A 23281-nucleotide genomic window follows, 5' to 3' on the forward strand; every position below is an offset into this window, starting at 1 on the left:
ATTGTAAAAGGTTTTTCTTTTTTTTTCCCCATTTCGTATTGTGGACTGATGTTAGATTAATTATTTCCTAGTGTATTGTTTTCTTTTCATTACTGTATGGAATTAATTTTTCCGTTGTTTCTGATTCATTCAAGTTAATTCCTTGAATGTAATATAAGAAAAGCTTAAAAAAATATAATTCAGAAAAAAAAACATTTCAGTACTTTACTGGTCACTGTTCTCTCTGTCCCTGGAAATTTTTGCACAGTGGTAAAATAGAAGCCCCATAAGAAGCAAAGCAATATGACATTGACCCTCCCCCCCCCCCCTTTTTTTTTTTTTTTTAACAAAACCACACAAGAGATTTTTAGCACCAGCCGGCGCTTTGAATGCTCTACGCTGCTCTGACAGTCATAGAGTTACTATGTGTGTCAGAGCAGAAAGAGCATTCAGCACATCGTCTGGCACTAAAAACCTCCTGCGTGGTTTTGTATAAGGGGGTGAGTTTTGGGGGGTTTCTTTTACATTAGAGCAGAGTAGCCAATAGATAAAAATCTATTACCCAGCACTATGATCTTTGCATATTTTGCAAATATTTCTGAAGCAAATTATATGTGCACTTTTAGTAGCCTCATAAATCCTTCCTGTAACCAACAAATGCAATATTCTTGGAAGTCAATAGCTTTTTTTTTTTTTGCCAAGATTTTGATTGGTTATTTTGATCAGGATGGTTTCTATTTCCCTTCTCTTTTTAAAGATATTCGGGCAGTTGGTTTAAAGAAAGGGATGTTTTTCAATCCTGATCCTTACCTTAAAATGTCCATTCAGCCTGGAAAGAACACGTTTCCCACATTTGCTCATCATGGTCAGGAAAGGAGATCTACCATCATCAGCAACACAACTAACCCTGTTTGGCATAGAGAGGTAAGATGTTCTAAATAATTATGTTCTTAAAATGCTGGGTCATATTCAAAACAATTTAGCTGTTACATCACACTGACCATCCCAACTGTCAGTCTTCTGCAGCACTTAAGCAGATACTGTTGCTGAATCTGATTGACTACTGTAGCACTATCTGGTTAGTGCCGGTGTAGTCCTGGGGTGGGGGTGGGGGGTTGGATTTGAGGCAAATTCAGAAGTTATCCTGGCACCACAGATATTCAGTGCTGGAGCCCAGATAGCTAACCAGGAATATAGTGCTGTTCTAACTATGCCCAGTTTGCTATCTGGGTAGGGCACTCAATATCGACCATACCTGGATAACTTCCAGGCACTGCAAACACCCAGATATTCAGTACTGGTACTCAGATAAGTGCCAGAGTTCAGCCTGCAGTGATTAGGCTATTCCCATTAGATAGAAGGAATTAGGAACATGGAGCAGTCTTGAATTCACCCGAAACAGTAAATGCTCCAAAGCTGCTCCGACATTCATAGGAATTCTATGAGATTTGGAGCATTTAGTGTTCTGGGCCACGGTAGACACCTCTACCACGACTTAGTAAAAGGGGAGGGGGGTATTTTGTGTGTAACCTGCTTGGTCATCCATTTGCAGTTATAAGCAATATAGTAAGTTCCAAATAAATAAATAAATTGTATTAGTTTGTACAGCTCTTGGATTTGCAAGAGAATAAAGGTGGTATAGAAAATCCAAATAAAGTTAGGCATTAATGCTTAAGGTCTGAGCCCCAATCCAAATGACTAGTAATCAAAATGATGCTGGCAAGCCCTTATAGTAGTGTCTCTCAAACTTTTTCGAGCCGGGGCACACTAAAGGTAGTGGCCAAGGCTCGAGGTAACCAGAAGTGCGCAGACGTCACTGTGATGACATCATGACATCGCACTGACATCCAAGCATGTGCAGAGGCCCTCCAGACAGGCCCTGAAATGCCAGTAGGGCGTGCCAGCAAGGAAGTCTAATAAATATCAACTGAGTACCCCCAACCACAGACCTCCCAAACTCCACCCTAGACCCACCTAAGCTCTTCCCCAGATCCCACACCCTCCTTTACTAATTCTAATGTAATTTTTTTCCATTCATTTTTCATATACCCACAATATACATAGCAGATATAAGTTCTCAAAACTGTGAGAGATGAGAGAAACTGGGCCTCTTCTCCCTTGAAAAGAGGAGACTGAGAGGGGACATGATCGAAACATTCAAGGTAATGAAGGGAATAGACTTAGTAGATAAAGACAGGTTATTCACCCTCTCCAAGGTAGGGAGAACAAGAGGGCACTCTCTAAAGTTAAAAAGGGATGTAAGGAAGCTCTTCTTCACTCAGAGAGTGGTAGAAAACTGGAATGCTCCAGGGATTCAAGACAAAGTTAGACAGGTTCTTGCTGAACCAGAACGTACAAAGGTAAAGCTAGTCTCAATTAGAGCACTGGTCTTTGACCTAAGGGCCGCCACATGAGCAGACTGCTGGGCACGATGGACCACTGGTCTGACCCAGCAGTGGCAATTCTTATGTTCTTTTGTTCTTATCATTTTCCCTACCTTTGTTGTCTGGTGACTTTATTTTTCTGTGTTTTTAACTATGTTTTTAGGGCCTTCTTATCCATTGACCGTTTTTCTCTCCGTCTTCACTTTCTGCCTTGCATCCATCTTTGGCATTAACTTAACATGCAATATTTCCATTTTTCAGCTTTCTTCTCAAAATCTACTATCTCTCTCTCCTTCCCTCCCCATTTCCATGGTCTGACATTTCACTCCTCCCTCCCCCACCGGTGGTCCGACTATATTTCTCTTTTTCCTTTTTCCCCTTCCCAGTCTGGCATCTCTCTCCTCTCCTTCCCATAATCTGGCATCTATCTTTACTACTACTATTATTATTTCTATAGCGCTACCAGACTCCCCTCTTTCCCTTCTATTCCCTGGTCTGATATCTCTCCCTTCCTTTAGTCATCTCTCCTCCCCCCCCCCATTGTAACATTTCTCTTTCCCTTCCTCCTTTCTGCCCCCTTCCGTCCATCTCCCTTCCCTTCCTCCTTTCTGGCACCCCTCCCAATCCAACATTTCTCTCTCCTTTCCACCAGTCCAACATTTTTTCTCTCTTCCTCCTGCATGCTTCTCCTCTGGTTCTCCTTCCCTCCCCCAACCAACATCTCTCTCTCTCTCCCTCCATGAGTCCAACTTTTCACTCTCTGCCCTCTCCCCCATCCCCAGAGTGTAACATTTCTCCTTCCCTCCTTTCTGTCCTCCCCATCCATCTCGCCCTCTCCATTAGTCCAACACTTTCTCCCTCCTGCATGCTTTCTTTCTCTGTCCTTGCCTCTTCCCTCGAGTGGCATCCCTCCTTCTCACCCCCCAACATGCTCTCTCCCCATGCACCATCTCACCCTCCCCTTCAGTGTGTAGCACCTTTCTTTTCCCTCCCTTTCTGCCAGGTCCAGCAGCACCTCTTCTCCCTTCCCTCCTTCCTTGTCCAGCATTATCACTTCTCCCTTCCCTCCTCCCCCCTGTCCAGCAGTACTATTTCCCCCTTCCCTGCTCCCCATGTTCAGCAGTATCCCCTTCTCCCTTCCCTGTCTAGCAATACCTCTCTTGTCACTGCTATCGGCAGCTCACTGTGTGCTTTTAACTTTGGCACACAGCTGCCGCTAGCAGTAGTTTAGCCCAGTTTCATCAGGCAGCTTCAATAATGCAATACGGGCTGACCTAGCAAAGGCCCCGAGGCTGCCTGATGAAACCGGGCTAAACTACTGCTACCGGCAGCTGTGTGCCAAAGTTAAAAGCACACAGAGATGCCGCTGCTGGTCCAGGGGTGTGGAGACGGGAAGACAGAAGTCCCGGGGGCGCCGAGATGAGGAAGGCAGGAGTCCTGGCAGATACGCACAACGCGACGGTAGAAGTCAGCTGACACAGGCACCGGAGCCTCTCTTCCTGCCCTGTGAGCCGCGGCACACTTAAAATCTCAAAAGGCACACAGTTTGCGATACACTGCCTTATAGTCATGAAAAATCTGAGCACCCACAACAGTCCCATCCATCCGCCCCACCCATACTTCCAATGATTTTATGGTAAGAATACTAAAAGGAAATTATAAGACAATCCAAAATTGTAAGACCTTTGAACTTAACAAACACTTTGGCTTTCTTTCACACTACAAAGAAATTTTAAACTGCTTTGTCACCTCTGTCTCCTACTTACCCACCCCTCCCTCTTCCTGTGATACTATCACTGAAATGCTTTCATATTTCCCTTAATACTGATATTTGTCAACATTTGCTTATTTCTGATCTGAAGAAGGAGTTACCTTCAAAATCTAATCATAAAATGCATTGAGTTAGTCCAATAAAAAAGGTATTACCTTATTTCCAATTTTTAGAAACCAAAAGTCCCCACCAGTTCTTACACATCCAACGTATCTCAATCAGGAGTCAAAAAGTCTTCAGAATTCCTAGTTGAAGGACCCGACCTGCCATCTATCCACCCTGCAACCTTTCCCCCCCCCTCCCCCACACACATAGATCGATTCACATCTCAGAGAAACAGCCAAATACCACAGTACTTAAATATATAAATATATTTTTATTCCCCAACCAGTGTTTATATCTGAGTCTGCTCTCAAAACAACTGAAAAACTAGGACAAGATAGAAGCATGCAGGTTTACAAGGGCAGTCTCATGAGGAACTTTGTCGAAAACATTCAGAAAATCTAGATACACTATATCAATCAGTTCATCTTTAACCACATGTTTATTCACACCTTGAAAGAAATGATGCAAATTGATGAGGTAAGACTTCCCTTGGATGAATCCATTAAATCTTGTTTGTCTATGTGTTCCATAATTATATTCTTTGTAATTTTGTGGATCACCCCTGGTACCCATTTTATGTTTAAATCATTTTTATTCAGTTTTCACAATAGAAACAGATTTTAGAGCAAACAGCCAACAATTGCCATATATACTCGAATATAAACTGAGATTTTGGGGTGAAAACACTGGCCCCAAAATGGGGGTCTTGGTTTATATTCGGGTCCACCTTAAATCCTAGTGGTCCAATGGTGTGGGCAGCCAAGCCGGGATAGGATTGGAGCAATCCCTCCCTCTCCTGAGGTGAGGTGTCAGGTCATATCCAAGTTGTCAGCTGGCTGTAGAATCATCGTTCGCCTCTTATTTGTTTATTTAATTTTCTATACCGTTCTCCCAGGGGAGCTCTGAACGGTTTTACGTGAATTTATTCAGGTACTCAAGCATTTTCCCCTGTCTGTCCCGGCATGCTCATAATCTATCTAATGTACCCAATCCATCTAATGTACCTGGGGCAATGGGGGGGTGTTAAGTGACCTGCCTGGGGTCAGAAGGAGCAGTGTTAGTTTGAACCCACAACCTCAGGGTGCTGAGGCTGTAGCTTTAACCACTGCACCACACTCTCCCCCTGCTGCTGTAGAATCAGTGCATGCCCCCTCCCTCCCTCTCTCCCTCCCTGCTGTAGAATCAGTGCACCCCCCCCCTTCCTCCCTGCTGTAAAATCGCCATGTGCCCCCTCCCTCCTTCCCTCAGAGAAGCAGCATAGGACTTCCCCCACCCAGGCCTACCTTAATCACCAGTGGTCCAGCAGGGTGAGTCAGGGCAGGAGCGATCCTCTTATGCTCATGCCTATGCAGTCTCACTGAAAAAATGGGGCTTACATTCAATATTTTCCAAAGAAAATTTACATGCACATAAAGTAGCTCCAAATGTCTGTTGGCACTTTGTGTTCAGGGCAGGTTTCAAAGTGAACGTACACATGCACCTTCTCTTTTAAAATTGCACACAGTCTGCTTTTATATTAAAACATTTTTATTAAGCTTTTACAAAATACAAAACATATTAACCTAGTACATGACAAGTCAAAATATGCAATATCCATGTCTTTAACTTGTAAATGCCCCACCCTTTCTGTCTCCCTTTCACAGACTCGCCCAAATCCCATCCTCTCATCACTATACCCCAGGAACAGCGGTCTTAACTCTTAAACCTTTCTACTCCTTCCGAAAATAACATTTCCAAACCTATTGCCTTCCTAACCTATTGTGAGACTGGAAGACTGGGCGTCAAAATAGCAGATGATGATTAATGTGAGCAAGTGCAAAGTGATGCATGTGGGAAAGAGGAACCCAAACTACAGCTGTGTGATGCTGGCTTCCATGAAAAGGATCTAGGTGTCATTGTTGAGAATATGTTGAAATCTTCAGCTCAATGTATGGCGGTTGCTAAGAAAGCAAATAGAATGTTAGGAATTATCAGGAAAAGAATGGAAAACAAAGATGAAAATTTCATAATGCTCTTGTATCGTTCTATAGTATGACCACACCTCAAAAATTGTGTGCAGTTTTGGTCACCATATCTCAAAAAATTAGAAAAGGTACTGAGATGGGAGACAAAAAATGATAAAAGTGATGGGATGACTTCCCTTTGAGGAAAGGCTTAGGTGGCTAGGGCTCTTCAGCTTGGAGAAGAGACGGCTCAGGGGTAATAAAATAGACGTCTATAAAATAATGAGTGGAGTGGAAAGGGTAGCTGTGAAATGCTTGTTCACTCTTTCCAAAAATACCAGGACTAGGGGGACATGCGATGAAGCTACTAAGTAGTAGATTTAAAACAAACCGGAGAAAATATTTCTTGATACAACATGCAGTTAAACTCTGGAATTCGTTGCCAGAGAATGGTGAAATCAGTTATCTTAGCACGGTTTAAAAAAGGTTTGGATAATTTCCTAAAAGAGAAGTCCATAAGCCATTATTGAGATGGCTTGGGGAAATCCACTGTTTATTCCTGGATAAGTAGCTTAAAATCTGTTTTACTACTTGGGACCTAGCTAGGTACTTGGGACTTGGGTTGGCCACGGTTGGAAACAGGATTTTGGGCTTGATGGACATTCGGTTTGTCCCAGTATGGCGATTATTATGTTCTTAATTCCTCCCTCCTTTCCAAAATTAACAATACACAGTCGAACTAGGGAGGGCAACTTCTCCTGCCGCTAAATTTCTTTCAAACTCTCGTCACAGGATATTCAGAATTAGACTTCAAGCTCTCTGGGGCTAAGAATGAAGATAAGAGTCCTAGGTCAACAGGAACTGGGGTGTTTTTTTTTTTTTCCTGCTTTTAGCAGTCTGCATGTATAAAGTATGGACAGAATATGTCTCAATGCAGGCAGTTTGAAAATAGCCCCCTATGTAAACAATTAAATAGGTTTTATGACCAGCTTTCCCAAGGGTGGCGTGATGCAGTCAGGGGGACAGATCAATTATGATTTCAGAGCAACATCAATAGAATCAAACTTTCATGTACGTAGTTCCCATGAGAAAATATGTCAGCTTTTCTCTCTGTAAATAAATCATCCAAACCCCAGGCAGCCTTGCAATAAAGTCAAAGAACAGTTATAGTCTGGACTAGATGCCAATGTCTGACCATCCCAAAGAGTGAGATTTTTCAGATGACCCATCTGGGGTATAAATATACTGTATAAACATTTACATGTTGTATTGCTTTGCAAGTGAAAGAAGCAACACAAAATGGTATTTATCTTTCTTTGACACTTCTGAAAAGATATAGACAGAGTGTGGACAGTATGAGAACAGTTTTCAAAAGAATCCATTCCGAGAGCTAAGGATTTACTCTGGACTGAAAAGTGCCCTCCATTCATTGACGGAGCGTATGTGCATGGGTTTTGCAAAGCATGTACTTGTAGGTGCAGGGGAGGCAAAATAGGCAGGGAAGTGCATTTAGATTTCATCCTATTGGTGGGGGTACCTGGCTGATCAGAATCAGAGACGCTATGACAATGGTCTCAAACCCGCAGCCCGCAAGATACTATTTTGAGGCCCTCATTATGTTACCATTGTTTTGGAGCGTTGCCCACCTCCTGCTGTAACCTCACGCAAGCACTTTCCTGCATCTGTACGTGATTGTGAGGTGCGTACAGATGCAGGAAAGCACTTGCATGAGGTTACAGCAGTGAGGCAGGCAACGTTCCAGAACATAAGGAGGCAGTGCAGCTTGTGCGTGTGTACTTAATCTCGTGAACTCATGAAATTCAGCACCTCTCCTGGCGGTGACTGCTTGATGTAAGATGGCGGTTGTGTCCGGTGCTGGAGTTGGTGAGCTGAAGGCAGTTGCGGATGCGACCACCGGACACTTAGGCCCTGATTCTGTATAGGACGCCCGGGAGAGGTGTCCTATACAGAATCGGGCTTACACTAACCCCGATTCTATAACCGGCGTCCATGTTACAGATGCCGGTTAGAGAATCGGGTTAGAGTAGACATGGCCGCTACACTTATCGCGGCAAGGGATAAGTATAGCGGCCATCTGTCTGATCGCCGGCAGGAGGGCGCCCAACCCCTCCTGCCAGAACGCCACCCACCCACCTACCCCGAAACTCTTGATCACCGGCAGAAGGGTGCCGAACCCCTCCTGCCAAAATGCCCCAACCCCCGAAAATCCCGATCGCTGGCAGGAGGGTGCCCAACCCCTCCTGCTGGAAAGCCGGACCCACTCCAGACCCCCCCATGCTAACAACTCCCCCCATGACTCCCCTAACCTCCCTCCCAACTAACCTCCCCCCCAAGTAACCTCTAAATTGTTGGCCGGCCGGCCGGGTCTTGCTGCCGTCCAGCCGTCAGGCCCACCTCGTCGAAATGAGGCGTGCCCACCCCTTCCCGGCCCATCCCGGCTAAGTCTAAGGCCTGATTGGCCCAAGCTCTAGAAGTCTGGACCAATCAGGCCTTAGGCATAGCGGGTCTGCCCATCCCACTAATCCTAAGGCCTGATTGGCCCAGGCGCCTAGAGCACCCTCCTGCCGGCGATAAAGATATTCGGAGGGGGGACGGGGGGGGGGGCGTTCTGGCAGGAGGGGTTGGGCACCCTCCTGCCGGCGATCGGGAGTTTTGGGAGGGGGCGTTCCGGCAGGAGGGGTTGTGCACCCTCCTGCCGGTGATTGGACAGGTGGCTGCAGCCGCTATATTTATCCCTTGCCGCGATAAGTATAGCGGCCGCGTCTACTTACAATGTAGGCCAGCAGTTTGGTGGCCTACATTTTAAGTGTCTCTTCCTTCTGGTCTCACCCTTCTGGTGATTTAGACAGGTCATGACCTGTATGGGCCGCCGCGGGAGCGGACTGCTGGGCGTGATGGACCTATGGTCTGACCCGGCGGAGGCACTGCTTATGTTCTTATGTTCCTCTACTAGGGAGATGCGTAGGGCCGCCTAGGTTCGCCTAAGGCGCTTAGGCATCTTGCGGGCCTCCCTAGGCTCCCAGAGGCGCCTTCAATATAGGCAGCCTGCCTGGGGAGCATTTTTTTTTTTTTAAACATGCATCCCGATTGGCCGATTAGACAGCTGTAGGACGCCTACAGCTGCCTAAAATCGGAACGCACTTTGCAGAATCAGGGCCTTAAGGCACAAGTTTTCCAGGCACAATTCGGATATTGATTCTCCCCTCTACAAAAAAGCCTAGAGCACAACACCAAAATCTTGCCTTTTGCAGTTGATACTTTAGAATCTAAATCACAATTTTGCATGAGGTAAAACACTTTATAGTTTATAAATCTTTCCTTAATTGCTTCTGATAATTTCAGCTATACACAACTGAAAGCAGTACAACATGCAGAAAGTGAAAAATTAGCTAAATTTCACTTTCTGCATGTTGCACTGCTTTCAGCTGTGTATAGCTGAAATTATCAGAAGCAATTAAGGAAAGATTTATAAACTATAACAAGTTTTATCTCATGCAAAGTTGTCATTTTTTAATAAAACATTAACTATTTTTTTCTGTGGCACTCCAAGTACCTACAAATCCAAAATGTGGCCCTGTAAAGGGTTTGAGTTTGAGACACCTGCTCTTTGACAATGGTCCCCAGCCTTTTTCATGTAAAGTGCCACAGTGTTAATACAAGGGCCACCAGAAGATTTCAAGCTTAAACATAGTATAAACCAGTGTTTCTCAACTTCTTCAAGCTAAGTACCCCCTAAATCTTACAAATATCAATTGAGGACTCCCAAACAAGCTCCGCCCAAACTCCACCTCCATAATAATAGTACTAATTGTAATGCAATTTCTTCCATTCATTTTTCATATGTACACAATATAATCTTATTAATACATAATGGTAACCACAAAATAAAAAAAAAACACAAAGCACACTGTTTGCAGAGAAAATGTTTATTATTTATATTCATTTTTTTTTCAAAGATGTCAAGGCAGATGACTTTAAAATATGCAATCTGTAACAACTACTGTATAGAAAAATAGACAAATATGGTGCAAAATATAGGTAGCAGATATAAATCCTCGAAATTGACACATTTAGATCACTAAATTGAAAATAAAATCATTTTTCCTTTGTTGTCTGGTGATTTCATGAGTCTCTGATTGCACTTCCTTCTGACTGTGCATCCAATATTTTTTTTCTTTCTGCCTCCTGCACCCTTTCTCTCCTCCAGACCTCATTCCCTTCCCCAACCAGCATCTCTTTCTGTCACTCCATGAGTCCAAATTTTCTTCCGCTCTCCTTCACCCCTATTGGCAACATGTTTCCCTCTCTCTCTCATTGTCCATCTGTCTTTCTCTCATTCCCTCCCTTGCTGCAAAGGAAGTGGGGAAAGAAAGAGAGAGAGAGATCCAGGGTTCATCTCCTCCACCCCCTGTACTGCCACATCCAACATTTCTCGCTGCACATGATCCGGGGAATGAGAGTATTTTTTCACCACTGCCTACCAGCCCCATGCCCATTTCTCCTTTATCGCCCCTCTCCAGCACCATGTCACATCTCTCCCTCCATCACTATGTCCAACATTCCTCCTTCTTGCATCCCCTTCAATCTGTCCCTCTGTTCCCTGTCCTCCACCATATTCAACATTTCTCCCTCTCATCCTTCTATTTCCCATGCATTGCTACCTAACTCCTATCTCTATATATATGCCCAATTATCCTCTTTCTTCCTTTCTCCTCACTCATACACTCATACTCAACAATTCTCCCTTTCTATTCCCTCCCTCCTTTGTCCCAAGTTAGTGCCCCCTTCCTTCCTCCCTTCTGTGTCCCATGTTAATGCCTATCCCTTCCTTCTGTGTCCTGAGTTTGTGCCCCCCTCCCTGCCTTCCAGCCTTTGTCCCAAATTCTTGCCTCTCCCATGTCCCAACGTGCTCCTCCCTCCACCCTTTTCTCCCTTTATCTCATGATCATGTTCCCTATGTCCCTTACTTGCTCGCTCCAGGGATGCACACACTCCCTTCAGGGCCATCCAGCAGGGCTGTTCTTTCCTGCCTTCAGTTGCACAAGGATGCAGGCAGTGGCTCTTACACGCTGCATGTGGCTGACCTACAAGCCTTCCTTCTGACTGCTCTAAGGAGTGAAAGAAGGGACTCGGAGCATAAGAGGAGAGCCTAAAAATCAACATGATACCCTTCTGAAAATAAGTAGTAGGTTGCTATGTTAGTCCACTCTAAAGGCAATAAATATAAATAAAGCATCTTATTTTCCTATCTTTGGTTTTGTTTTATTTCTGTTTAGTATACTACTATAGCAGCGTATTATCGCAAACTGTGTTCTGCAGCACACTAGTGTGCCACCTGAGATTCCAGGTGTGCTGAAATGCCGGGATTCCAGGTATGCGAAATTTTGGGGAGCAGGAGAGGTGCCGGCTAACTGCCTACAGGAAATGACTCTCACGGCGAGAGGCACATTCTGTAGGCAGTCAGCTGGCACTAGCGCCTCTCCTTCTACAATACCCCCCCCTGGCAGCTCAGGTCCCCGTCTGGAGGGCCTTTGCGCATGTGCGGATGTCAACATGATGACATAATGCATGTGCAAGGCATCATCGTGTCTATGTCGTGCACTTCCAGAAGCCCTCAAGCTGCGGCAACCACATTCAGTGTCCTGTGGCTTTACAAAGTTTGCGAGACACTGTTCTATAGAGTGAGATTTTCCATCTCTGCTAGTTTCTGGCACTGAGAAGGATCTTTCTATTTGCTGCTGTCATTACTATATTTTAAACACAAACATCATAAAAGTGCACAGTTTTTGTATTAAATATTATTTTCCTTTCTTTTCAGAACTATTCGTTTGTTGCCCTTCTGACAGATGTCCTGGAAGTTGAAATTAAGGACAAATTTGCCAAGAGTCGCCCTATCATCAAGAGGTTCCTTGGGAAGCTAACTATCCCTGTTCAGAGACTGCTCGAGAGACATGCTATAGGGTAAACTCATGGCTGGAGAGCTTGCAGTTACTTTTACAGCTGTCAGGTGCTATAGGTAACCATCACTTGGTGGTTATACCCTACTCGCACAAAGTAACACTTGCCCTATCACTTCCCCCTAGGCAGATGCTGCATGAGACGCTCCTTTCATCTTAAGGCTGTTACACCTTTGTTAGTGCATGCCATTAGCACATGGATGAGTATTGCTGCTGGATTTCATAAAGAATGACAAGTGACCTCATTTTGGATTAGATATGAGCTTGAAAGAAAGGGTATGGCCTAGTGGTTAGCAGTGATGTGTTTTATCAAGGGGTGCTGAATCAACCCCTGCAAGTAAAAGTCCATAAATTGTGATAGGGTTGAAACAGAGAGACCTTACTGGACACAATAGGGTTTCCTGGCTGATGGCTTAAGGATTTATGAATTTTGGGGATAACATAAATACATTGTACTTTAGGATTCTCCCCGACCAGATATTGATATTCCTTTCCTGAAATTATCCCCTTTTCTTTAGCATCATTTAAGCATGCCATCACTTGTCATTGATATCCCATTGTGGGGTCCTCTGCCCCTAAATCCCTATAATATTCCTTATCAGATAACTGTCTAAAAGCCACTGCTGCATATGTCTCTTGGTCCACTACTGCACCTCCCCCTTATAGAATAATCCAATTTCAAAGCTTGCAGGGTATTGTTCTGAACCCTAGATAGATTATGGCATCCAGGTAATTGCACCCCCTCTACCTCATCCACTTCTTTCAAAACATTTCTATAATAGGGTCATTAGGACCAGGAGGCATCACATGAGACCTCCATTATGGGATTCAAGGGCAAGTTGGATGCACATCTCCTTGCAAATCACATTGAGGGATACAGGTAAACAAGGTCTCATCTGGGAACACCTAGGTCTTCATCAGGAAGTACCTAGTTAGGCCTCCGCGTGTGTGGGTCACAGGACTTGATGGACCAAGGGTCTGATTCGGTGATGGCATTTCTTATGTTCTTATGTTCTTATATGTACTTCTATATCTAGAAAGAAACCCGCCACATGATGGTGTGGAACATCTAATGACAGTTTAAAAGATTATTGTAGAATTTGGAGATGCTGACCTTTTTGACAGATCCAGCAGTTTTGACTGAAGAAACTAATGAGATACAAAACATATGGACAACTGTGGGTTTGAGAAAGAAAAAACAATTGCAGTTTGAGGATGTGTTGAATGGTGTTAATGAGTGAATGTGTGGACTCCTGTGTGAGAATAAATTTATGTATATCAGGGGTGTCCAACCTGCGGCCCCGTGAAGTATTTTGTGTGGCCCCTCGAGAGCGATACAGTGTTTTCCTCTGCTGTCCCAGGGTGTTTACTGTCTTGCCGGCTCCCTCCTCTGTCTTGCTGCAGCGTTTGCGCATTTGTGCGGCCCCAGAAACATTTTTTCCGGCCAGTGCGGCCCAGGGAAGCCAAAAGGTTGGACACCCCTGATGTATATGGTTATTTAAGTGATTTTATAGTTGATATTTACAATACTATTTAGTGTAGTAGTGTGCTGAAGTAAAATTACCAATATATATTTATGAAAATTAGAGTACAGGTTTTGAAATAGCTTCTTTGTATAATTAGAGGTTATTAATTAGAGCTATTTATTAATATGTATATCCCACTTGTTAAATAAGGGATTGGTGGACTAACAAATATACATGAGATATTTTTTGTTTTATTTTTCACAAATTATATACAATAATTTCCAAGAACTCTTATACTAGAAATAAGAAGGGTAACAGAAAAATGTATATGGGAATAAATATATAAAGGAAATTAATCCCCTATATCCGGTCTACAAGGAAAAATTTGAGGAAACTTCCCCCCATCTTTACTAATGTTTAGCGCCGGGAGCAGCGGTACCTGCTCCGACACTCGTAGGAATTTTAAGAGCGTCAGAGAAATTACCACCTTTGCTGATGCTAAAACCCATGCTATGCGTTAGTAAAGGAGAGGGTTAGTAATTCAAAAGGAAAAGAATACACTAATGAAATTGTTTTAACATTTCTATCCTGCCTCTCCAAAAAATGGCTGCAGTTTTCCCTTCCTTGGAATCCAAAAAGGCAGATAAATCTTATGGTTTGTAGAAATGGAATAGTATTTAACTACACATTTGCACTCATAATTAGCCAATACAAACCACTCAAATGAATTTCACACAATCTCAATTAAAAATTGCTTATACCTTTTTTTGTGTAGGGCAGACCCTGAGATGCCAGGGTACACCCAAATATTTCAACTTGGGGTATGAGACATGGGAATTTTTGAGGCTCTCGTAGATTCTGTCTAGCAAGAGGCAAAACTATGCATTAGTCCTTTCCATGGCAGAGCTTTGGCGGAGGTAGATAACAGCAAGCATCTGACTCTTTGTTCCTCCCCAAACTCCAAGAAAGCACAATGATGCCAGTAGAGGGGCCAAGCCCCCCTCCCCACCAGATAGAAGCCAGGCTGTTGGCCATTTGGCTGGTCTTTGGCTCAGATAGGTGCAGACTTGTCTCCTAGAAGTTGTTTGAGAGGGTTACAAAATCAAGTTTTGTACCCCTCTTCCAGATCTCTTTGCAGATTCTCTGGCTGATGGGTTAAAGAGAGCCCTCAGAGTCCAGGCAGCAGTACAAAAACTACTGGATCTTCATGCCATAGAGCCAGTACTGGATGAAGAATCGGGCTTGGGCAGATACTCATATACTTCATCATACCAAAGAAAGGCTCAGACAGCTGGAGGCCAAGTCTGGACCTCAAGTTGATCAGTGCTGCACTGAATGTGCCGCATTTTCACATGGAGACGATTCAGTTGGTCATACGGCAGTGGTGCCAGGGGAGTTTCTTGCTTCCCTCGAAGGAGGTCTATCTCCACATTCAATTTTTCCAGTCCATAGGAGGTACTTGCGGTTTCATGTGCTGGAGCAGCATTTCCAGTTCTCAGCATTCCCCTTTGGCCTCGTGACAGTACCTTGCACTTTTACTAGCGCACTTCCAGAAGGCAGGAATACCAGTGCTCACATATGTGGATAATTGGCTAATCAGAGCCCCATCCAAGGAGAAAAGTGAACTGACAGTTTCAAGAGCGGTCCAACTTCTCCAGGACTTGAGATGGATTGTTTACTTCAAGAGAAGCCAGCTGGAGCTGATCCAGCACCTGGAGTACCTGAGAATTTTGTTCGACATGGTTTTGGACCAGGTTTTTCTTCCAGTGCCATGCAGACTTGAAGCTCCGGAAGCAAATTTTGTACCTGCTACAGAGTCTGACTCTGCGTTATCTGCAGGTCATGGGGTCAATGGCAGCAGCCATAGAGTGGTTTCTTGGGCAAGAGCATACATGAGGCCTCTCCAAGATTGTCTTCTATCTCGATGGTCTCCTCAAATGGACTTGCTTCAGCAACCACTTACCTGTTTACCGGAAGCAAAGAGCAGTCTGTTGTGGTTGCTGAGGACATGCCTCTCCGAATTTCCTCCAGGGAGATTATAATGGACAGTGCCAGCCTTTATGGTTGTGTGTGTGTGTGAGGGGGGGGGGGGGGGTCGGGGGTCACTGCAACGGACACCCACCCAGTTCATGGTCGTTGGACACTGGCTCAGCAAAAGTGATCCATAAATCAACTAGAACTCAGAGCCATTTGTCTAATGCTTCAGGCACTGGAGAAGTCTCTGGAAGGCAAGCAGTAAGAGTCTTCTCGGACAATGTGACAATGGTGGCAAATGTCAACAGGCAAGAAGGCACTAGGCGTGCCCTGCTACACCTAGAAGCTCAATTCCTCTTGTGGGCAGAAGCTCTTTTGTAGGCCCTCTCGACTGCGCATGTAGTGGGAGTGGAAAATGTGCAGACTGACTTTCTCATTCGTTAGACTCTTGACCTGGGGGAATGGTCATTGTCATTGTAAACACAAAGATGGTTCACTTTTACAGCCAAAGATACAAGCCCGGCAGCATTGTGTTGGACACGTTAGTCCAACCGTCACCAGAGAAAGAGCTCTTGTACATTTTCCCCCATGGCCCATGTTAGGGCAACTCATTCACAAGATTGCAAGTCATCTGAAGTTAGTAATCCTAGTGACACCCGATTGGCCTCGCAGACCATAATATGCGAACTTAGTTTGCCTAGAGGGACGAAGGCCTCGGACTGCTGGTCCAAGTCGATCTTCTCACTCATTGATCTGTCCCTATTGAGAATCTGGAACACGCGCTTACAGCATGTCTCTTGAGCAGACGCCCCTGATGAGCAAAGGCTACTCAGACATGGTCATTTCCACTCTACTTAGAGCTAAGAAGCCATAGACAATAGCAGCCTCTGCCAAGGCCTGAAGGTCCTTTTCAGTACTGGTGTGCTGTGGATGATTTAAAGTTCTTTTGAGATCTGATTTTGGTAGTCCTGGACTTTTGGCAAGAGTGATTTCAGAAGGGTCTGTCGGTCAGATTGCTGAAGGTGCACGTAGCAGGTCTTTCCTTTTTCCAAGCTCGGAAAGAAAGAGCTCTCTGGTCTCTCACCCAGATGTTGCCTGGTTGTGCTTTTCAGTGCATCTCCCTTTCTCTTCCTGGAATCTTAACATCGTATTTCAAGGTCTCAGTAGAACTCCATATGAGCCCTTACAGTAGTCTTCCCTTCTGGATCTTACAGTCAAGACGGTGCTTCTGAGGGCGATTGTGTTGATGAGATGAGTGCCTGATTTACAAGCTCTGTTCTGCAGGGGAACCTTAAGTTACCGGAAGCAGGGTTCTCCTTGCACACAGTTCCATCCTTCTTACCAAAAGTTGTCTTGGCCTTCCATGTCAATCAGGAAGTCCTGTTTTGTACCCTACAAGGACTAATGTAAAGGATAAAATGTTGCATTTTCTGGAGTTTTGCTTATTAGATCATCTTTTTGTTCTGACCAGTCGTTCTAAGAAAGGAAGGCCAGCATCTAAAGCCTTAATTTCCAGATGAATTAAAATGGTCATTTCCTCCGTGTATGTGGGTGGTGGTACACAGCTGCCGATCATATTGAAAGCACACTCCACTAGAGGAGTCGTTACTTCATAAGCGGATCCTACTTGAACTTGTAACTATGTATTTGTAACTATGACCTAACTGTAGTGATCTACCTGTACTAGCAACTCTATTGAATGTCCGTGTCAAACTGTCCATTGTAACTTCCTAGATAACTGACCCAACTCTTGTAATGTAATCCAACCTTGCACTGAATAGGTAAAGGCAAGATAAAAAACATGATTAACATAACATAACATGATGGAAGACCTGACTCAGAAATAAAACCATGTCTTCTGCAAGGCACTGAGCTACTGAAGTGGCTCCATTTATTGGTTCTGAAGTCATTGCTGACTGCTCTAGCAATTGATGCTAGGTTTCTCAGGCTTGCTTCTCTCATCTTTCCCTGGTTTACCATGAAACAAGACTTTCAAAGTAAAATATTTGAATAACTCAAATATGTAATACAAAAATTATTCTGAAACTAAATGGTTTGTCTTGCAGAGACCAGGTTCTGAGCTACAATCTGGGCAGAAGGCTGCCAGCTGACCATGTGAGTGGATATCTCCAGTTCAAAGTGGAGTTTGCATCCTCCATTCATGAAGGTAATATTTAGAAGCATTTAATTAGAAAGACCAGTAATAATATCTGTATTGTAAAGGGACACTATTAGCTCCACTCCCTTATCCTTAGTCATCCTTAGTCATCTTAACCTTTCAACTGGACTTTTTCCCCATTTTTTCAGGTATCATTGCCATCCTACCTGAATGAATGGTATAATGTCAAATCATGAAACTCCAGTACTCAAAGGCTATCAACAGAATCTGGTTTTCAGGATATCCACAATGAGTAACATACAGTATTTGAATGCCAAGGATTCTAGGTTTTGGATGGATTACCTTTCTTGGTTAATTTGAATCCAGAGCCTTAGATTTTTCTGAGATGGTTAGATGGATCATGCCACCGAGTCGGCCATCGACTCATGGCAACTCACCCAGTGAGGAATCCACCTTGTGATGTTTCATTTCAGTGTACAGGAGTGGTTTGCCATTGCCTTCTCCCGTGCAGTGTGTGGTTCTACTATGTTGCTGCTACCCAACATAGGGCACCTCAGCCTAACCTGGTATTCCCAGGCAGTCTCCCATCCAGGTACTAGCAAGCTCGACCCTGCTTAGTTTCCGATACTCAAGGCAGCCAGGCTGTAGGCATTTACTGAGATACCATGATATAAAATCTGATATTTTCCCCATGGATTTTGGGAAAATCTGTTGCATTTTTTAGTCTCAAAAGAAGTCTAAAGCTGAGTTCAGAACCGATTGTTTCATGCATCCTCACTTTTCCCCCACTGTTCTAAAACCTTATAGTGGGGGGGGGGGGGGGGAGGTGAGGTAGATTAGCCCTCTGGTAGTGTATATTCTGGCAGGTAGAGCAATGTACGAGCCAGCAGTGTTAATTTGTTTATTCTTCTAGCACCCATTAATGTAACAGGCTAAAACACTAGTGATTCTATAAAGAAACCACATAGACTAGCGCAGTTAGGTGCCGTTTATAGAATGAGGCCCTATATGTATATCTCCGACACTTAAGCATCAGCATTTACAGCAGCTCTAGGTTTTTGTATATGCTCATACTTATTTTTACATGCCTAAATACCCATTTACATTAGTATTCTATAAAGGAAAATAGGTATCATTGTGTCTTTATTAGAAAACCTGGTATAGAATTGCCCTTTAAATAGATAAGTGCTGGGTGCATAAGAAGTACAGTGATTAAAATGTAGTCAAAAGAAAATTGTTTCCTGGCAGCATTAAAGAATGCTTATATGAGGTATTTATGTTTATGAGATTAATTGATAATTGTAAAATTTAAGCTATATTACTCCTAGTGCAACTGCATAGAATTCCTCAGGCACGCAGAATTCACTTCCACTCAGAATTTGGCAAGGGCACTCTCTCTCCATCTGTGGTCTGAATCGCTGCTGACATCTTTGGGCAGCCTGTGCGGGCTCTGCAGGCTTCTCTCTACCACATTCCTACCCTCGATGATGTCACTTCCTCTTTCTTCACAGGCAGGACCACGGTAGAGGGAATCCTGCAGAGGTGGCAGCAGGTGGCCTATTGGAATATCAGCATCACTGAGGTACACAGGAGGAGCCTTAGGAAGAGGGGTACATGCAAGCTCAGGGCTTCCATTGGAGTAAATACTATTTGGGGCAGAGAGTTTGAAAGGGAAGAGAGAGGGAGTGATGGATGAGAGGAGGAGGGGAAAACCTTTAATGCATATTTGGATTTTAGGGGAGCTAGAGTGCCAGAGATCCTGGTGGGAGGGGTAGGAAAAATAAGAAATGCTTGCTTGAAGAGAAGAAGGGGAAAGAGAGATGCTGGATTGTGAGAGAGTGAGAAGTGCTTGCTGGGGAGGATAGGGGAGAGAATGAAATGCTGGCTTGGGGACAGGGGTGAGAGAGATGCTGATTCAGGAAGGATAAAGTGAAGAGAGGTTAGAAGATGCCGGCTCAAGGGAACAGGGGTGAGATAGGTGCTGGCTGGGAACGGATGGAGTCATAAATGCTTTCTTGGAGAGAGAGAGTGAGAGATGCTGGATGGGGTGGGGGCAGGGGTGATGCGGAGGGAAGTTTTTCACTATACAGTTTGATACTTTCTGCTAGAAAGAGATCACTAAGCAAGAAAAACTTTTAAGGCTCTTTGTTTTCTCTACTATTTTTTAAATGAAAATTCTGGATTTCTACACTGTGAATCAAAATCAAAACCCAGACCCCTGCTATGATCAGCTTAACTTCTACAAAACTGGTCAAATAGTCATTTTGACATAGAGTAACCTAATTGTATACTGAATAGCATTTCAAAATAAGTTTAAAAAAGTTGTCCAAAGTGCATTTCTTCCAATCTTTGGTTGGAAATGTCCCAAAATTGTTGATATTTTAACTGTGTTGTAGAATGCTGACCATAACAGGTATCTGGGGGGGGGGGGGGTGTTTGGGGCACACAATGTAGCCTGGCCTTCAGTTTTATAAATGTCATCTCCAACTCCACAGATGCGGAGAGAAGTTTTTCACTGTTCAATTTTATACTTAGAAAGCCTCTAAGCGAGAAAAACTTAAAGGCCCCCTCTTTGTTTTCTCTAGTATAATTTAATGAAAATACTGAATTGTACTTAAAATCTGTATAATAATTAGCAAAAATATTGTTTAAATGTTGTCAAATAAACTTGCAGAATTTGCAAATTTTGTGTGCTGAATTTTGAATGTTTTTGCACATAATTTTGCCAAGAGTAAAACACAAGAGTGAAAATGTTTATAACTATGGTACTAGTGTATCTATTAAAATTGCATCATTCACAGGATGCAGGAATATCAGAATGAATAGATTATGTATATCGGTTCTCTTTCTTATCTTTACATAGATGCTTGTCCAGACACAGTTGGCACGTTGCTTGCAGCAAATAATATAAATGGTGACCTTGGAAGCCCATCAGATGATGAAGACATGCCAACAGGACATCAAGAGTCAAATTCAGTTTATACAAATGGCCTAGTCCTTGGAGAGCCTGCTGGAAATGGCACTTCAGAGAACTCCTTAAGATCTAGCAGTGCTTTGGAAACAGACCCCGTTGAGGCAATCTTCTGTGCTTCAAGAGCATCACCACCTAGAAATCGCCAGGACTCCCTAAATGACTACCTGGATGCAATTGAAAACAATGCTAATCCCAAAGATGGGACATCTGCTCCTTCCGATCGTTCATTGGGTGCATCACCAAAGCTACGGAGTAGTTTCCCAACTGATACCAGGCTTAATGCCATGCTTCATATTGACTCTGATGAGGAGGACCATGAATTCTGTCAGGATCTTGCCTTCCAGTCTTCCTTATTAGAGGGAGCAGGACTCATGATGCTTAATGGTGCTACAAGTGGAGTTGAAGAGGACACGTTAAATTGTCCATCAGATTCCACAACACAAGGCAAAACTTGTGCACGGAATAGTGAAGCAATGACATTAGAAATACCATCACAGACCACAAATGTACTTCCAGGAAGTCTTCAAGGACTTCTCATTAACCTCCCTTTGCTAGGGCCAGTTGGAGAAGAAGATGAAAGTAACCAAGAGACTCACCATGATGTGGAACAGACCACCAGTGATGTGTGTAGCTGCCAGGAGGCAGATCAGACTGCACTTGAAGTAGCAGCTGAAGATACTGATCAGACCGCCAACTGTGATAACAGGAGAGGTGTTCCTGAAACCGAATCCATCGATCAAGGATCTGAACCTTCTCAGGTGTCATCAGAAAATGAGCAGAGTGATCCCACACGCACAGAAAGTGTGAGTGAGGCCAGTACTCGACCAGAAGGGGAGAGTGATGCTGAAGGGGCTGAAAGCTCCTGCAATGGCAGTGCCACTGCTCGCCTTTCTTTGGTTGACAGATGCTTTTCTTCTTTTGAAAGCTCACGATTTTCTGAGATACCTGCGTTTTCCTCTCAGGATGAGGAAGATGGTGCCTGTGCTGCAGATCTGGGGAACGGGTCTGTGGCTGCTGCGACTGCTGCCATTTCAGAGGTACAACTTCCCATGTACACACCTGGCTCTCTACCTGCGGTGAATGTTGTCACCAGAAACCAGGAAGAACAGCAGCACAAGACAGAAGCAGAATTACCCGAAGGGAATGAGGCCCATGACGTCTGGCAGAGGAGAGGCTTGCAGGCCTCAGCAGCTGCAGTTACAGTAAGGAGCATGTCTCAAGAGGATGAAAGTGGAGCTGCACAAGCATCTTCTGGGGAATTTAACCAAGCAACATCTCAAGAGGAAGGATCTACTTCAGGTAATAGTATTGATGTACACTGGAAGTTAGAAAAGAAAACTGTATGATGAGATTTTCAGCATGCGCAGTGTTTTAAGAAACAGTTTGCCACTTGTAAATTGGTGGTTTAAACCCTTCACGTATGTTTTTCTTGCATGTATAATATTCAGAATATTCTTCACTTGTGCCCCATGATTGAAGACTAGCTTTTAGTTTAAGTATTGTAAGCTCAGCCAGTACTACTAGAGTTTGACAGTGTCCTAATAAACATGATAATATGCTTTTATGACAAACATTCGTTCATTAATGCAAATGTGCTTAGTTGGTCTAAGATCCATGCTACATACACTTTGATTCCATAATGGTTTTTCAACTATTTATTTCTTTGCTTTTGGTGCCCCCTACCTGCCAAATTCAGTTTCTACACACCAATTTTGGTTAACTGGTCTCTTATGTGGTTGTTTTCATTGGGCATTAAATACCCAGCTCACTGTTCAGTGTTTTACATGAGAGAGCCTACAATTTTCCCTCTAATTCTCTCACTTAAATAGTGGGACTGAATCTGTCAGCAACCACCTTCTGGGTGATATTTAGCACTAAAAGTCCCACACTAGACTGCTTAGCACAGTATGGGTTAGGTTATGATCAGAGGTAGGGTGTGGACAGTGCAGTCAACATTGCTGCTGTAAAAAAATTACTGAATCAGCACTCTGACTCTTTCAATCCACCTCACAAGTAGTATCATCTCCACACCCTCTGATCCCCTTCCCAAATGATATCAACAGCACCCCCTATTATCTCCTCTACAAGCAGTATAAGATTCATCCCATCTCTGATCCTCTCTCCAAGCAGTATCAGTATCAACCCTCACTTCCCCCCCCCCCTCAAACAGTGTGATCACCCAGGAGTTTCTTTTTTTTTTTTTTTAACTTTAATATTTATTGAATTTTTTCAATATAATCAAGCATAAAACTTGTACAGAAAGGAAATTCAGCATGAAATTAATACAATTGAAATCATATATAAAAAAATATCAAATATAAGCATACATTTCTACTCAAGTCCTCAATTAGATCCAAGAGGGGTAGTAGGCGAATCAAGGTAATTATATTTAAACCAAGCAATAACTAGTTGAATGAGATTAAAGCACCCTTTCTTAAACTAAGCACTTTCTTTCTCCAGAGATGCAATTGAAAGAAAGGTTGTCAGTTGAGATGGCTCAAAGAAAACGTATTTATGAGAATGATAATTAATTACACATTTACATGGATGTCGCAAGTAAAAGGTCGCCCCCAGAGATATAACACCAG

At 43.6% G+C, this 23281-nt stretch overlaps 1 protein-coding gene across 9 annotated transcripts in view; it reads left to right on the plus strand.

The window, feature by feature from the left end:
* The window catches only part of HECW2 (HECT, C2 and WW domain containing E3 ubiquitin protein ligase 2), a 487554-nt gene that overhangs the window by 344455 nt on the left and 119818 nt on the right, over window positions 1-23281 (plus strand). For 8 of the 9 annotated variants that reach the window (XM_033946090.1, XM_033946087.1, XM_033946093.1 and 5 more), the window contains 4 exons: window positions 737-903; window positions 12022-12164; window positions 17667-17767; window positions 20583-21992. In XM_033946090.1, coding sequence (XP_033801981.1) covers window positions 737-903; window positions 12022-12164; window positions 17667-17767; window positions 20583-21992 — 1821 coding nt within the window. Of the gene's footprint in view, window positions 1-736; window positions 904-12021; window positions 12165-17666; window positions 17768-19232; window positions 19302-20582; window positions 21993-23281 lie in introns of those variants that run through there. The other variant, XM_033946096.1, reaches the window with a different exon arrangement.

Source organism: Geotrypetes seraphini, chromosome 5, assembly GCF_902459505.1.
Source record: "Geotrypetes seraphini chromosome 5, aGeoSer1.1, whole genome shotgun sequence".
Classification (NCBI taxonomy): Eukaryota; Metazoa; Chordata; class Amphibia; order Gymnophiona; family Dermophiidae; genus Geotrypetes; species Geotrypetes seraphini.